This window comes from Sus scrofa, chromosome X, assembly GCF_000003025.6.
Source record: "Sus scrofa isolate TJ Tabasco breed Duroc chromosome X, Sscrofa11.1, whole genome shotgun sequence".
In the NCBI taxonomy this organism is placed as follows: Eukaryota; Metazoa; Chordata; class Mammalia; order Artiodactyla; family Suidae; genus Sus; species Sus scrofa.
In genome coordinates, this window is record NC_010461.5 from 82,670,507 (window position 1) to 82,687,119 (window position 16,613).

At 44.1% G+C, this 16,613-nt stretch overlaps 2 protein-coding genes across 3 annotated transcripts in view; one reads left to right on the forward strand and one right to left on the reverse strand.

Annotated features, from left to right (window-relative positions):
- TRMT2B (tRNA methyltransferase 2 homolog B) overlaps positions 1–16,613 on the reverse strand; it is a 103,204-nt gene that overhangs the window by 32,051 nt on the left and 54,540 nt on the right. The gene's annotated exons all lie outside the window — the stretch shown is intronic.
- On the forward strand, positions 267–11,384 carry ARL13A (ADP ribosylation factor like GTPase 13A). The gene is made up of 6 exons (XM_021079608.1): positions 267–1,113; positions 1,490–1,560; positions 7,727–7,976; positions 9,223–9,328; positions 10,298–10,485; positions 11,123–11,384. Exons 1-6 carry the CDS (start codon positions 1,055–1,057, stop codon positions 11,256–11,258), a joined length of 810 nt encoding a protein of 269 aa, XP_020935267.1. The 5' UTR covers positions 267–1,054; the 3' UTR covers positions 11,259–11,384.

Sequence of the window (16,613 nt, forward strand, 5' to 3'; positions counted from 1 at the left end):
AGACAACAACAAGACTCGGTGAGGATGTGGAGAAATTGGAACCATCCTGCACAGCTGGTAAGAATGTAAAATGTAGTAATGACCTGGCACTTTCTAAAAAGTTTAAACAAAGAATTATATGACCCAATAATTACACTCCTAGGTATATTCCCAAGAGAAATGAAAACATACATCCACACAGGAACCTGTGTATAGATAGATAGATAGATAGATAGATAGATAGATAGATAGATATAGCAGAATTATTCATAAAAAGCCAAAAAGTAGAAAAAAATCCAAATGCCCATGAACTGATGAATGGATAAACAAAAGGTGGTATGGCCATACAATAGAATATTCTTCAGCCATAAAAAGGAATGAAATACTAATACATGTTACAACATGGATTAACTCTAAGTTATTATCTAAATTACCCTTCTTACTTAAACAATCACTTCCAAATATGGCTGTACTTTGAAATCACCTGGGGAGTTTATGCAGCTTCCTGGAAATCTTTGAGATCAGGACACCTGAACTTATGTTTAAAATCTACTTCTCAATGACCTCTAAGGTCCGTTATAGCATTAGGAGTTATATGAAATCTGTGATAGTGGGTCACCGACACCTACATTTCTGAAGCAGAGGCAGTAAGAGAACCAAGCCCAATGAACAGTTGTTCCTTAGAATGGGTCTTCCAATAGGTTCTTCTTGAAGCCTAAGCTGCTTCCTCTCCAAGGCATCACTCCACCACACCCCCACCCTCATGGTTGAATGAAGATATTCCTAACAGTGATGAACTATGGCCGAAGCGAAAGGCCACGCCTGATGTCATCATGCCTGTGTGAGCTGCTTTAATAAGGAATCACCCATTTTGCTACTAGAGTTTATAATAACCAGTCCCTTCCTCTATGATAAAGACATGGTTGGATAGAATGAAGTAATGGACTTCTGACAGTCCCAGGCTTTCTGTTTATCAGTAGTTGTGTGCTTTTAAGCTAACACAGGTTCAGTGTTAATAATGGGGCTGATTTCTTGTTTACTTGTTTCCCTTACTATTAAAGAACTGAGCTGACAAATGTTCCGGCTACTGATCTCTTGCTGTTCTCACCTAAAGGCAACTGAAGAGAGACGAAGGTAATACTATAATTATTTCTCTAGACCTATTCCACCATTTCGTCCAATGAATCTTCCCACGGTCTCTCAAAGGACAAGTCTCTATAATATATATTGTTAGCGGAAGTGACTAAGTAGTGTCTATAAGATTAGGAGCAGGGTTGGGGGAGGATGGCCAAACCTATGAGGCAAGCAAATCAGGGAAGAAAAGCATCCTTGAAGGCTTTGGGAAGGGGTTCCAATACCACCTTCCACCACCTTGCTGTGCCTAAAAGGACTGCATTGAGACTACTGCAGGCAGAGCCCCAAACACCAAGGAAGAGTATAATTCTTTGTTTAGCCTAAGAACTAACAGTGCTTTTAAGGTTTTGGCTCATTTTTTCTTTACCATTTCTAGGAATGTGACCATCATCATCATTGGACTGGACAATTCAGGCAAAACTGTTCTTGTGGAGGCGTTCCAAAGGCGTAAGGAACTGAGAGCATTAGATACTGGTTTAGGTGTCCATGGGTCCTAGGACCAATGAAATAATCATTCCTTCCAGCTTTATTTCATGGGCCTCAAATTTTCTTTTTAGGGTAAACACTTCCCAACACACACAGTCTCCCTCCTTTCCTTCTTCCCTCTTTCTCTCTATTACTCTGTCTCTCTCTCCTTGAGTGTTATCAGCCTGTTTATATAATGTCTGTCACCTGCTCCCTTTACAAGATATCCTAACTGAAGGTCCTCTCATACTGTCAGTATGAATGAATTTGGACTATGTAAAGCACTGCAGCCAATTATGAAGGATAGCACATTTGAAACAGTGTCTAGTTTCAGAGTTCAATTAAAGTGGATTTGGTCTTTGCTTGTCTAGAGACAAGCGTGGGATGATGAAAAAGTTTAATAACATGAAATTCTTTGTGACAATTTATACAGAAGGTTGGATCTTCAGAAATGTCAGCTTAGAGACGTGTAAGTTTAATACCAGATCTCCAGTTTAATACCTTGACATTTCAAGAAGCAGTTGCACAGAATTTCAGGGAGCTCCTTTCCACTTGTGAAAACCCAGCTAACTGCTAGCCAATCAAAGAATGTAGTGCAGTGGCTGCTATAAGATGCCCTCCACTGATTTCTTTTTTAATGGCTACACCCGTGGCATATGGAAGTTCCCACGCCAGGGATTAAATCCGAGCTGCAGCTGCAGCCTATGCCATAGTTGCAGTGATGCTGGATCCTTAACCCACTGCACAGGGCTAGGGATCGAACCCTTGCCTCCACAGTGACCCTAGCTGCTGCAGTCAGATATTTTCTGATTTTTAGGGCCACACCTGTGGCATATGGAGGTTCCCAGGCTAGGGGTTGAATCAGAGCTGCAGCTGCTGGCCTACAACACAGCCACAGCAACATGGGATTCAAGCTGCCTTTGCGACCTACACCACAGCCCATGGCCACACCAGATTCTTAACCCACTGAGCAAGGCTGGGGATTGAACCCACATCCTCATGGTTCCTAGTCAGGTTTGTTAACCAACGAGCCATGAAGGGAACTCCCCTGCAGTCCGATTCCTAACCCACTGTGCCACAGCAGGAACCCCTCCACAGATTTTTATTAAATAAAAGAAGGGATGTGATTGAGGTAGTTGTTTTATTTATTTTTATTTATTTATTTTTGGTTTTTTTATCTTTTTAGGGCCATGCCCACGACATATGGAGGTTCCCAGGCTAGGGGTCAAATCGGAGCTGTAGCTGCTGGCCTACACCACAGCCATAGCAATGCCAGATCCTTAACCCACTGAGTGAGGCCAGGGATCAAACCCGCAACCTCATGGTTCCTAGTCAGATTTGTTTCTGCTGTGCCATGACAGGAACTCCAGTTGTTTTATATAATCTGCAGCAATCTGCAAAGTACAGGAAAGGGCTAACCTGACTCCTCTCCCTCTGGCCTACCTGAAGCCAGCATCAATTTCCTTGAAATATAGCAAGAGCCTACTAGCTGATCTTGCCATCTCTAGTTGTCTTCCCCACACAGTTGCCAGAAGGACTTAATGCAAAAATCTGATCACGGCCCTTCCCTGCTTGAAAACATTCAACGCATCCCCCACTGTCATCAAAATAAAACTTACATTCCCTAGCAATATATAAGAAAGGCCCTCCATGATTTGGTCCCAGCTCCATTTCTCATGCTCTCCACATAGGTACCCTGATCGAGCCAGAACAAATGGCTTGCCATTCCTCTGCCATCATATCATTGTAGTTCACATGCCTAGGCTTTCTGTACATGCTCTCCTACTACCTAGCATTTCATCCCCTCCATCATCTCCCTGCTTAATAAAATGCCTCAAGACACAGCCTTGACCTCAGGAAAGCCATCCCTAATGCCCAGCACCCCCTTTCCACTCTGTCATATGCCTCCTTCTATCATGCCCTTATCACAACATCATTACACAACTGCAAGTCCAATCCCTACACTGTGAGCCCTTGAGAAAAAATAATGGATCTTTTCAGCTCTGTGAATGTTCTCCCCCATTCCACCATTCTCCTTAGGCTACATGTTGTCTCTTTCCAACTTCTCTCTCTCTCCCCCTCCCCCATCCCCAGAATGGCAGCCCCAAACACATCTTAGCCAGTGGTTTAGCCTAGTATCCTACCTTACAGGCAGGAAACTTGATTCTTGTCCTCTCCCAGTTCTGAGATAAGCAAAATGGTATAAAGGGAAGCAGCAACATGAAAACCAAGAAGCCAGGATAAATCACAAGATTACTGACAAAAGTGGGGGCACTTTTTAGTGCCCAACTCAGCTCCATCCCTAGATTCCCATCCAGTCTGGCTGGGGCTTGGGAATCTATATTTTAAGAACTCCCCAGGTCAGTCAGCTTTGGGAGGCACTCATCTTCAATTACCCCTATGTGATTTTGTCTATGAGAATAGTGTCTGTTTTCCATTCTAATCCCTAGAGGACGGAGCCTGGACTCTTTATCTGTTACTGTGTAACTTGCCTTGTGCTTGGTGAGTGACTTGGGGCCGATTCATAAACTAATAGGTTTATGGTTGTGACTTCAATCACAGAGAAGATTTTAATGACTAAGAACCAAAGTTCCACTGATGTCACATTCTGAAGAATATCTTAGGCCACCTGTGTCTAAGCAGGACTGCCAGAGTCAATCTTGTAGGTTGCTCTGTACCCAGAATGCCTCTTCTACTCTTGCAAATGTTTATGATTGCCAAAAATGCACAAAAGCCTAGGGAGGAACTTCCAATCTACAAGCAGTAACTTGTGTGAACATTTGAAGACTCTGCCTTTAAAATATTTGGGGATATAAGCCATTATTATCAGTGACACCATTCACTGTAACTGTCTTGCCTGGCACGGTCACATAGGGCAAGAAACCAAGGCATGCGCACAAGCAGGAGCTCTGAATGATGGTATTTGAAGCAGTTTCTCTCAAACCCACTATACATTTTAATCATCTTGGGAGCTTTTTTAAAAAAAATACTGCCTGAGCCCCACCCCAGATCTATGGCCTCAAACCCTCAGAAAATGAGGCCTAGTGTCCTAGGTTTTAAAAGCTCCACAAGGTGATCCTGGAACATAGTGAGTACTGAGAGCCAAAAATCAGAATCACCTGAAGAGCTCTCACACCAACTGACCTGGGACCTGAAGGTTCAGATATTTTGCCCTGGAGATGGCCCTGGAATCAAAATCTTAACAAGCGTACCAGATGACAATAGGCATGAGTTTTACTGCTTGCTAGGGCAGTAGGTCTCAGAATGGAAGGTGCAGAAGAATCACCTGGAGATTTTGTTGACCACAGGGGTTTGCTAAACATACAAATGCTTGGATCCCAAGTGGAGGGATTCTGATTCACGTGGTGCAAGGTAGGACTTCACAACCACCCCGTGTAACTCTGAAGCAGGTAGTACCCAAACTCTGTTTTATGAAACACTCTGCTAGGGATAGAGAGATGGATTTGACTGAGCACTTATCCTCAGAGTGTTTATAAAATAGAGAAAAGGAGAAATGTAAATTGTCAGGGAACTACTTCTGGTGGCTTCTAGGGTTGGCCAACAATAGATTGAATTATTGAAGAATTGGTAAGGTTTTGGAGTTCCCGTCGTGGCTCAGTGGTTAACCATGAGGTTGTGGGTTTGATCCCTGGCCTCGCTCAGTGGGTTAAGGATCTGGCGTTGCTGTGAGCTGTGGTGTAGGTCGCAGACTTGGCTCAGATCCCGCATTGCTGTGGCTGTGGTGTAGGCCAGTGGCTACAGCTCCAATTGGACCCCTAACCTGGGAGCTTCCATGTGCTGCTGGAGCAGTCCAAGAAATGGCAAAAAAAAAAAAAAAAAAAAAAAAAAAAAAAAAAAAAAAGACCAAAAAAAAAAAAAAAAAGAATTGGTAAGGTTTCAAGTAAAAAGGAAAAGAAACTAGGGAAAAAATAACAAAGCTTGCCTTAATAGAGGAAATTGGACCTTAAAATTACTTTTTTTTAATGGATTTTTTTAATTTTGCTTTTTGGGGCCACACCTGTGGCATATGGAAGTTCCCAGGCTAGGGGTCGAATTGGAGCTACAGCTGCCGGCCTACACCACAGCCACATTAACAAAGGATCCGAGCCATGTTTGTGACCTACACCACAGTTCACAGCAACGCTGGATATCCGACCCACTGAGTGAGGCCAGAGATCAAACCTGCATCTTCATGGATCCTAGCTGGGTTTGTTAACCGCTGAGCCATGAAGGAACTCCTTAAAATTACTTTTAGAGTTTTAACCTATTCACTTATTATTTTAAGTACTCTAATACATACATAACCAATAAGACATCAAAGTTGTGCCTGAAAATTATGTTATGTGAAAGCTATAATTAAAAATAAATCAGAGTTCCCATCATGGCACAGTGGGAACAGAATCTGACTAGGAACCATGAGGTTGCAGCTTCGATCCCTGGCCTTGCTCAGTGGGTTAAGGATCTGGTGTTGCCATGAGCTATAGTATAGGTCACAGACATGGCTTGGATTTGGCATTGCTGCGGCTGTGGTGTAGGCTGGCAGCTGCAGCTCCAATTCGACCCCTAGCCTGGGAACCTCCAGATGCCGCAGGTGCGGCCCTAAAAAGCAAAAAAAAAAAAAAAAAAAAAAAAAATCATTGACTAACATAAAACCAGAAGAGGACATTAGGAGATGACATTAAAATGTAACAATATGTCCATAATCACACATACAGAGAGGCATATTATGTATACATGTAAATGTGTGTATAATCATATATTCCCAAAGATCTGAAAGCATCCTCTTTAACTTCTCAGCTATAAGACTCATTCTGGCAGTCCTATTGAAAATGTCCCAGGTAGATTTGAAACTATAAATTAAGAAACTACTGATTCTGGTCCTAGAACTCCCAGGTATGACTGTAGAGAAATCTATAAAATCATTTTTCTACTATTGTGGGTCCAGAGCTTGGCCAGAACTGTCAGTTCAACACAGTGGAATGTGTCTACAGACTGTCATGCTGATGTGCATTTCTATGGGGGCTGAGTGAGGGATGGGATGTTCTGTGGGACTGTATGGTGCGACCATAGCCTTGCAAGGACAAATGTAACAGAGTTTGGCTGGTTTTTCAGAGAGGAAATATGAAGAAGAGGACTTCATACTCTCATTCACAGTAACAGGCACCATAAACATTTACTGAACACCTACTGTGTGTAAGGGAATGCAAAGGCCCTCCCTCACGGACCTTATATTTTAGGTGGGGAGGTAGGACATGCATAGAATGCAGTGAAGGACCAGTTTAACAGATCACGTGCTCAACGAGAGAGAGAAGTGAGCACTGGGCAGGTCAGAGAGGCTTCGGTGAAAGTGGCACTTGAGCTGGATCTTAAAGAAACGGTGGGAGAGAAGAGCTTCCTATTCATTTAATCATGCATTCATCCAATTCATTCAACAAATAGTTATTGAGCACCTGTGCACCAGCTTCTGTGCTCAGCACTGTGACTATAACAGTAAATAAAATGGAAGGGGTGCCTATCCTATTGCAGTTTATAACCCAGATAAATAAATCATAGAATACATAGCACTGTCATACGTGTTGTGATGGTGGTAAGCCCAGAAGAAAGCACCTTACCCAGACTGAGGGATGGTAGTGTGAGTTAGAAAAAAGTTTCTAGAAGAAATAAGATCTCAATGGATATCTACAAAACAAAATAGGTGTTAGCCAAGCAGAGAGGAGTGGAAGAGTATTCTAGGCAGCGGGAGTAGCATCTTGTGAAGGCCCAGGGCGAGGGAGAACAGGACACTCATGTGGAATGGGGGTGGGGAGGCGCGTGAGTCAAGAAGCAGAGGAAGCAGGAGACTGAGTGTGTACCAGGGATCCTGGAAGCCAGTCAGGGTAGAGATGGATCTGGCATATTAGGAGGCAGAGGAGTCTGTATTCCATCTTCAGAGCAGTGGGCACTCACCGAAGGTTACAGAACCAGGAGCATGGGCAAGTGCCGGTAATAGGAAGATGAATGCTTGAAGGAGAGCAGGATGGCAGGATACCTCAGTGGGATTCCTCAGGGCAGGCTCTAATCAATGTTTGGATCACCATTTAACAAACCCTTTCATCTGACTACACGTAGTTCCCGTCTTGTTGTTGCTTCTCTCTTCCCCCATGCATAGTTCTCCGCAGTAGGATAGACAGTCATATGAAATCTGAACTGACCACACTCCTGCTGGATGATTACAAAGTTTCCATCTATGACCTAAATGGAGACACGAAGGGCCGAGAAACCTGGCCAAACTACTACGCGCAGGCACACGGACTTGTTTTTGTCCTGGACTCCAGCGACTTTGAACGCATGCAGGAAGTGAAGGTCATCTTTACACGACTGCTGTCTGATAAAAGAGTGGCCGGGAAACCCATCCTACTGTAAGATTCCGCCTTTGTGTCCAACTTCCCCTTCCCATTTTGCACCTTTAGAAGAGAAACAACTCTGTAAATGTACTAAGAACTGTTGAACTGTATACTTTAAATGGGTAAATTGTGTAGTATGTGAATTATGTCAATAAAGCTGCCATATATACATAGAAACTGACAGGTGAAGGGTTAGGTGGTCCCTGGGTCACATCCAGCTAGACCTCTTTTCCTCTTTGACCCAGTTAGGGGGAGTGGCCCAGTTCTCAGGGGGAAGTTTTCTTTATTTTAGGGCCACACTTGTGGCATATGGAGGTTCCCAGGCTACAGGTTGAATCGAAGCTATAGCCACTGGCCTACACCACAACCATAGCAATGCCAGATCTGAGCCAAGTCTTCATCCTACACCACAGCTCACAGCAACCCCAGATCCTTAATCCACTGAGTGAGGCCAGGGATCAAACCTGCATCCTCATGGATGCTAGTCAGATTCGTTTCCACTGAGCCACGACAGGAATTCCAGGGGGCAATTTTCAAGAGCCACTTTCTATCAGACACTGCCATGGAGGAACCAATTACCTAATTGTGCAAAGGTAATTTTGAAGGCAGGCATCAAAGGGAAATATAGAATGGTATCTGGATCTTCTACCTCCTCCCCATCCCTCGACTTTTTCTGAAGACCGCCTTGCTAAATTTGCTTCTCTTTTCTGGCTTCAGTCTCTGACCCTGCGACAATGGCAGAAAACCCCCCATTTCATATATTCAACACCAATGGCTTCTTCCCTTGGCAGAATGCCCAAGAGTTATGTAACTAACACTTATTCCAGGGTGATAGTTCAGGTGGCCCGTCCATCCTCATCCCCCCACCCCCACGAAACTCCCTTTTATCCTTTTTGGTTCCTTCTTAGCACCCCCAGCTCAAGCATGAACAGAGTTTGGAGGAGGATATAAAAGCTCTAAATCTGTTCACATCCCAGTTAGCAATTCTAATTAAAGTTTGAGGCTGTCGTGTCGACAAAGTGAGAAGAAATGAGGCCTAGGGATTATCTCAGATTCAAATTATTTGTGCTATTCTTTCCTCCATTGAGAGTTGGCTAGGAAAATGTCTGGCTCACCTCACTGGGCTTAAAAGCTAGTCCCTGGGTATACAGCAGTTGTAACAGCATTGATCATCTCTCTTTCCCTTCTTTTCTTGCCCTTGACTTCTATTTCTGTTTCATCCTTCCTCTTCTCCCTCCCTCTCTCCAATGCCCCACTCTAGCCTGGCCAACAAGCAAGACAAGAAGGACGCCCTTCTACCTTTTGATATTATTGAATATCTGCTGCTGGAAAGGCTAATGAACGAGAAGAAGTCCTGGTGCCGACTGGTAAGTGTCCAGTCCTCCCCTCCCTTACCTTCTCAAGAAAGGACATTGCCTCCCTTAGCTCAGTACATAATCAGCCTCTGATGTCCGGTCTCAGGCAAAGCCTCTTCCCACCAGGCAACAACTACAGTGATGAATTCTGACTCAACCGTGATAATAAAAATCACACTCTTAGAACACTTTCACATCTGTTTTCTCATTAGGCCTGCAAAATACCTCTTTAAAGTTGGAAGTTTCAATAAATTCATTTTATGGATACGAAAGCTAAGGCTCAGAGACTCTGAGTGACTTGTTCAAGGTCACATATCCAAGACATTACCCTTGATTAAAGGACCTTAGCTTCTGTACCCTTCTTTTACTTTTTCAGGAGTGATTGCTGGGTGTCTCCTAGGAAGTCTTAAGAACCAAATACCATATGATATCACTTATAACTGGAATCTAATATCCAGCACAAATGAACATCTCCTCAGAAAAGAAAATCATGGACTTGGAGAAGAGACTTGTGGCTGCCTGATGGGAGGGGGAGGGAGTGGGAGGGATCGGGAGCTTGGGCTTATCAGACACAACTTAGAATAGATTTACAAGGAGATCCTGCTGAGTAGCATTGAGAACTGTGTCTAGATACTCATGTTGCAACAGAGCAAAGGGTGGGGAAAAAATGTAATTGTAATGTATACATGTATATAAAAAAAAAAGATATCCACTAAGTGGCAAAGATTGGTGGAGTGGTTGTTTGTTTCCTAAAAGTTTTAGGATTTTAGCTTTGTTCAAGGTTAATAATTCATTTAAAGTTAAGTTTTTTGCCTTTTTAAAATTTTTATTAAAGTATAGTTGACTTACAAAAAAAAAAAAAAGAACCTTACAAGGCATAGCAGACCTTATGTGTACCTCTGCCTTTTGGTTGAAGGTGATTTGGACTGTGGGCCCCAGGGGTCCCAGGCTCCTGGGCCTTATCTTCTCTTCTTGTCACAGGAACCTTGTTCAGCCATCAAAAACCTCCAAAGAAGGAGCCATCAGCCTATAATTGAAGGCCTGCGCTGGCTGTTATCTGCTATTGGGAATAAATATGAAGAGCGGTGTACTCGCCAACAGGCACTCCCATTGGGCATCCCAGCCTCCAAGGGTGCCACAGGCTTTGGAGAAAGATGCTCATCAGAAAGGTACCGAACTACCGCTATTAGGTGTACAAGAATGGATGTAGGAGTCAATCTTCAACACAAGCAGGGAGTTCTGGGAGGGGCTTGGATTCTGCAGAGTGCTGAGCAAGTCTCTAAAGATCAGTTGGCTCAAATGAGGCAAAGGCAGTGACCATGAACACTCACACATGGTTAGGTACAACCCTCATCCCCACCCCTACCCCCAGCACAACTTGAGTAGTCATGTTAGTGGGATGACTTGTATAAAGGTAAAGCCATTAGTATTAGAGCTTCTCTAAAACAGGGTTTCTATTCTCTGGTTTGTCATATAGAGGAGAAAAGGGACATGAGCCCCTTAAGGAGCTTACTGGCAATATTCTATGGATGAATGTCCTGGAGCTGCCCCACATTCTCTGTATCCTATTTGCTGATTCTCCCACTAATAAGGAAAGATGGGAGAGAATAGGCATGTGGAAAAGAAGAATAGGACAAAAAAAATGGGAAGTGATGAAGGTTTTGAAGAATAAAAGGACTAAATGTCCTCTTGCTCTGTTGTGCCTTTCATTATCCAAAGACACATGGCAGGGAGGGGGTGATGGCTGCATCTGATGAAGGGGTTTGTGTGTTTTCACTACAGTTTTGTCCTTTCTATCTTCCCTAGCTCCACTACCAGGATGGGAATGTCCAAAGAAAAGAGACCTAATCTGGGACAACGCTCAATGGAACCTAGGCCTCTAAAGTCAATCCTACAGGTAAATGGCTCATTAAATGTTACTGCCCCAGAGACCAATCCCTGAACTCTCAGGAACTGACTTTCTTTTTTTTTTTTAGGGCCACACCTGCAGCATATGGAAGTTCCCAGGCTAGGGGTTGAATTGGAGCTGCAGCTACCAGCCATAGCCACAGCCACAGCAATGCAGGATCCAAGCTGTTTCTGCGACCTATACCGCAGCTCACAGCAATGCTGGATTCTTAACCCTCTGAGTGAGGCCAGGAATTGAACCCATGTCCTCTTGGATACTAGTTAGGCTTGTTACCTCTGAGCCACAACAAAAACTCCTGAAACTCCCTTTTTTTCCCCTCCATCTTCTTGCTATACAGAAAGAAGGTATAAGAATAAGACCTAAAAAGAACATATCAGTAACATTTGCTTTAGACGAACCCATGGAGGAAGGTGAATGTTCTGGGGGAAACAGAGCTCATAACACCTCTGAGCTTCGCTACAATCAGAGTGTTGGCTTGCAGCGCACAGCTCCATATGCCAAGGACAATCTTTTTGAAGGTAATGCTGGATCAGTGATTAGTCAGAGGAGAAAAAGTATAAGGTCTTCTCTCATGGTTTATAAAACAGTATTCTTATTTTGAGTCCAAAGCTGTTTTCTCATACTATGCTTAGGGGTCAGTAGAAAGAGGAGTGATGAAGTGTAGGGAGAGAGCTTGGGTACTACTAGCTGGCTGCCTAGTATGATGCCCCAGCACTGGCTGACACAAGATCTTTGTTTGGATGGCTGTAGGGTTATCTTAAAGGTTATGATTTCCAGTGGTGGAAGTACAAATTGGCATGACCTTTAGTTTGGTTGTCTGTCTCCCTCTTATTCTCCGTCTCTCAATATGTACATAAAGAACTTTAAAATTGTGGAAATCCTATGAGCCAATCATCTCATGTCTTGAATGGCAGCCAAAGATAATTACACAAGCACCCCAAAAAGGATGCTCATGGTTGTTCAACCACAGCATTGTATATAACAGCTAAAAAGTGGAAACAAGCTAAATGTCTAACAATGGAGAATGGCTAAATAGATCAAGGTATGTCCACACAATGGAATACTATGCAGACATTAAAAAGGCTATGTGGAGATTCTAGGTGCTTTTGAGAAGTAAGGGCCAAGGTACCTTTCTAGGGATTTTTGTTTCGTTGGAAAATTTCTTTATACTCACCTATGATTTCTTCCAATATACTAAAGGCACTAAAAAAAAGCTGTGGAGTTCCCACTGTGGTGCAACAGGATTGATGGTGCCTCAGGAGCCCTGGGACACAGGTTCAATCCCCAGCCCGGCACAGTGGGTTAAGGATCAGGTGCTGCTGCAGCTGCGGCCTAGATCGCAGCTACGGCTAGGATATGATCCCTGGCCCAGGAACTCCATACGCCTCGGGATGGCCAAAAAAAAAAAAAAAAAAAAAGAAAGAAAGAAAGAAAAAAAAAAGAAAAAAAGGTGTGAGGACTTAAAGACCCATTGTTGTTAATGGTTACTCCATCTCGGTGTCCTTTGGCCCCAGTCTCCATGACTGTAAACTGTCAGTATTATAATGTCACCTCTGCTCTCCCAGGGATCTGGCCCTTCAGGCTACCCTGGAGCCTTGGGTTGTTACACCTATAGAGAGGGGCCTGGACTTGGCCACGGCCAGTGAGGAGGAGGGAGGCACTGCCCCGGGGATGAGGATGCGAGTTGAGAGGAAGGAATCTGGCAGAAGAGCAGAGGAAGTGTTTTTCTAGATGTCAGAATCTACCCCTAAATCCCTGCCCAAGGCTGAAATCCATTTTTATTTCTATAAGCTCAGAACCAAGGGCAAAAAGAGAATGGACATCCGGGACAGGAGATGTGCCTGTGGTTAGTATTCCTTAAGTGAAGAAGGCAAGGGGGAGAGAAAGTATGAGGCTAGGGCAGAAGGTGGGTACCTGGTGGGCTGCAATCTATACCCCTTGGAAAGGAGCTAACACCCTCCTCACCTGGAAGGGCAGGAAGCCTGGTGCTTAGCTTGGCTTGCTCTAACTGCTGTTTTCTTTCTCTTTTTAGACTTTTGACAGAGCACTAAAGATTAAAATGGAGGGAAGGCAAGAGAAGCATCTCATTTCCCTCCTTATGTAAATGGGTTCATCTACAGAACCATTAGGATTGCTCACTTTTTCAATTTCTGTTTGGTAATATCTCTGCAGTCCCCCTACAACTCCACTTACTAACATAATATCCCTGAGACCTCCCATTGTTCCTGTACATCGGCATTCTAGCCACCAAATGAATTTTATCCCTACCGAGAGGCTCATGACCAGTTAGGGGGTATCCATGTGAGAATGAAGATGACCTTGGCAAAGAAGATGAGAGCCTTGAGGTCTTTGTGCCCAGATGCTCCTGATGAAGTTTGTGAACAACATGTCATGGGTGACCAAGTGAAAGTACACCTTAGAAGTACAGGGTTAGTTTAGAATTACACTCCTCACCCCTCTAAGGTTCTAGGGTGGAAGTGGACTGGCATAAATAAATAAAACTTTTCTACTGAGAATTATGCTCTGCTGAATCACTTTCAGTCATGCCTCTGAAAACAGCTCAGTTTTAAATTCCCAGCCACTATCTTGGAAACCTGGCAACAATTTTTTATGCCGTCCCTTCAGGAACAGCAATTGCTGTCTCTCCTAACACTTGTGTTAGGTCTGCAAAAACTGTATGAACTTAAAATTAAACACATTCAACTCTCCATCCCAAGGTGGGTAGTGCTGGTGCTGGTAGTCATCATTCACTATTACTACAACTGTTACTTTCACCATCAGAACTACAGCCTCCACTTACCGAGTGCCTTCTGGATGTCAGGCACAGCACAAAACCCTTCACATTCACTATCTCATTCATAACAACCCTTAGGGGTAGGTAGCATACCTGCATTACCCAGATGAAGAAACTAAGGGCCAGAGAAGTTAAATAACTTGTCCAAGGTCTCGCAGCCTGTAAGAAGCAGAGCAGGGAACTGAATGCAGATCTGACCCTGGAGCTACTTTAAGCCAGAAAGATCTGTTTCTGCTTTTCTCAAACTTTAGCCAGAAAGAGAAAGTTATGCCCAGGAAAAATGCTGAAGCCTAGCCATGCCCATGTCAGGAGAATTACGTTGATAGCAATAAGCACACCCATGGTAAATAGAAGACACAGGTGAGTGAGCCCTTCCACTCTGCTGGTCTAAGTGCTTTACATATATTACTGCCTTTCTTCTTCGTAAGCCTGTAAGGTCGGTTGTATTATCATCATCTTACAGAGGCAGAAATTGCTGTTCAGAGAGGTCAAATCATTTGTCCCAGGGCACCCATTAAGCAATGGTAGAACCGGTTTTCAAACTAGGTCCAGCTCCATAAATCACGCTCTTAACTCCTACCCTACATGGTCTCCCCAAGCAGTAAAAACCAACTAGACTATAATTGTTTCCGATAGAAACCTGGCACAGAAAGATCAGTCTCACAACCCCATCTGGAGGGCCTGACACTGAGGCTGCAGCATTCGCTATTATGCACTGCATGTGGCCTTATGTCCGAGGGGACTAACCCCAGGCACCTTGTGGGACTCTGACAGGATTCTGACTGAGCTTATTAGTCATGGAGCCGGAGGGAAACTTAAAGAACCTCCTCCAGTCACCCCAGTTGTTAACAGATGAGGAATTTGCTTCCTTTTTTTTTTTTTTTTTTCTTTTAGGGCTGCACCCTCGGCATATAGAGGTTCCCAGGCTAGGGGTCGAATTGGAGCTGTAGCCACTGGCTTACACCACAGCCACAGCAATGTGCGCTCTCAGCCAAGTCTGAAACCTACACCACAGCTCATGGCAAGGCTGGATTTTTAACCCATGAGCAAAGCCAGGGATTGAACTTGAGTCCTCATGAATACTAGTCAGATTCGCTTCCACTGAGCCATGACAGGAACTCCCCAGATGAGGCATTTGATACAGAGTGGTTAAGCAACCTGCCCAAGACTGTACAGCTGACCAATGACAAACATGCTCCTAAAATCCAGATCACTGGAGTTGTCCAAGCCAGTGTACTATCTTCCCTGCCCCAAATCTACTCCATCTTCTCTGGGCTCTCTCTGGTCACTCTTGACCCACTTACTCTCCTCTACTTTACCCAATAAATATCACCAGAGAAGTCTGCTGCCAATCATTCTCACCCAGGGAGGCAACAAATATCTCTACTGAAGAAGAATTTTATGAGGCAGGAGTCTATAAATCAATAAACCAACATCCTTCAGAAATCCAAATGATCCACATTTCTCTTTATGGCATGTATGTCTCTGAAGCAGGCATTATTTTCTCAGCAAACACGGAAGAAAAAGCATGGCTAAAAGGGTGGGAATATGGGCAGGGTGGAGAATTTAGGTTGAAATAACCTCTGACAAAACTGTATCTCAGTATATGGGCACATTTTCCTTTGTACAATATACATGATCCTGGGTGGCAATCAAGTTTTTCAAACATAGACTCTATTAATCACAAAAAAGTTATTCAAAGAACACCTCTTTGGAGTTCCTGTTGTGGCTCAGCGGGTTACGAATCCAACTAGTATCCATGAGGATGCGGGTTGGATCCCTGGCCTCACTCAGTGGGTTAAGGATCCAGTGTTGCTGTGAGCTATGGTGTAGGTTGCAGATGCAGCTTGGTGCCTGCATTGGTGGTGTGGCTGGCAGCTGTAGTTGGTTGGAACCCTAGCCTAGGAACTTCCTTTTTGCCACAGGTGAGGCCTTAAAAAAAAAAAATCCCCCCCAATACAGCCAGCTTGCCCTTATTTATTCATTTTTTTTTCTCTTTTTATGGCCGCACCTGTGGCATATGAAAGTTCCCAGGCTATGGGTCAAATCAGAGCTGCAGCTGCTGGCCTATGCCACAGCCACAAGGCCAGATCCAAGCATATCTGTGATCTACGCCACAGCTTGTGACATCACCAGATCCTTTAACCCACCGAGCAAGGCCAGGAATTGAACCTGTGTCCTCACAGATACTATGTAGTGTTCATAACCCACTGGGCCATGATAGGAACTCCGCCTTATTTATTTGTTTGTTTGTGTTTTTTGCTTTTTTAGGGCCACATGTGCAGCATATGGAGGTTTCCAGGCTAGTGGTTAAATCAGAGCTGCAGCTGCCAGCCTACACCACAGCCATAGCAACCCCATATATGAGCTGCATTTGTGACCTACACCACAGCTCACAACAATGCCAGATACTTAACCCACTGGTTGAGGCCACGGATTGAACCGGCATCCTCACGGATACTAGTCAGGTTTGTTACTCCTGAGCCACAAAGGGAACTCTGCGCCTCATTTATTTTTGAGTGAAGAATTTTGGTGCTGTAAGCTGTTATGTGACTTGTCAACCCCCTTATCAAGCTGGGTTATGGGACACTTTC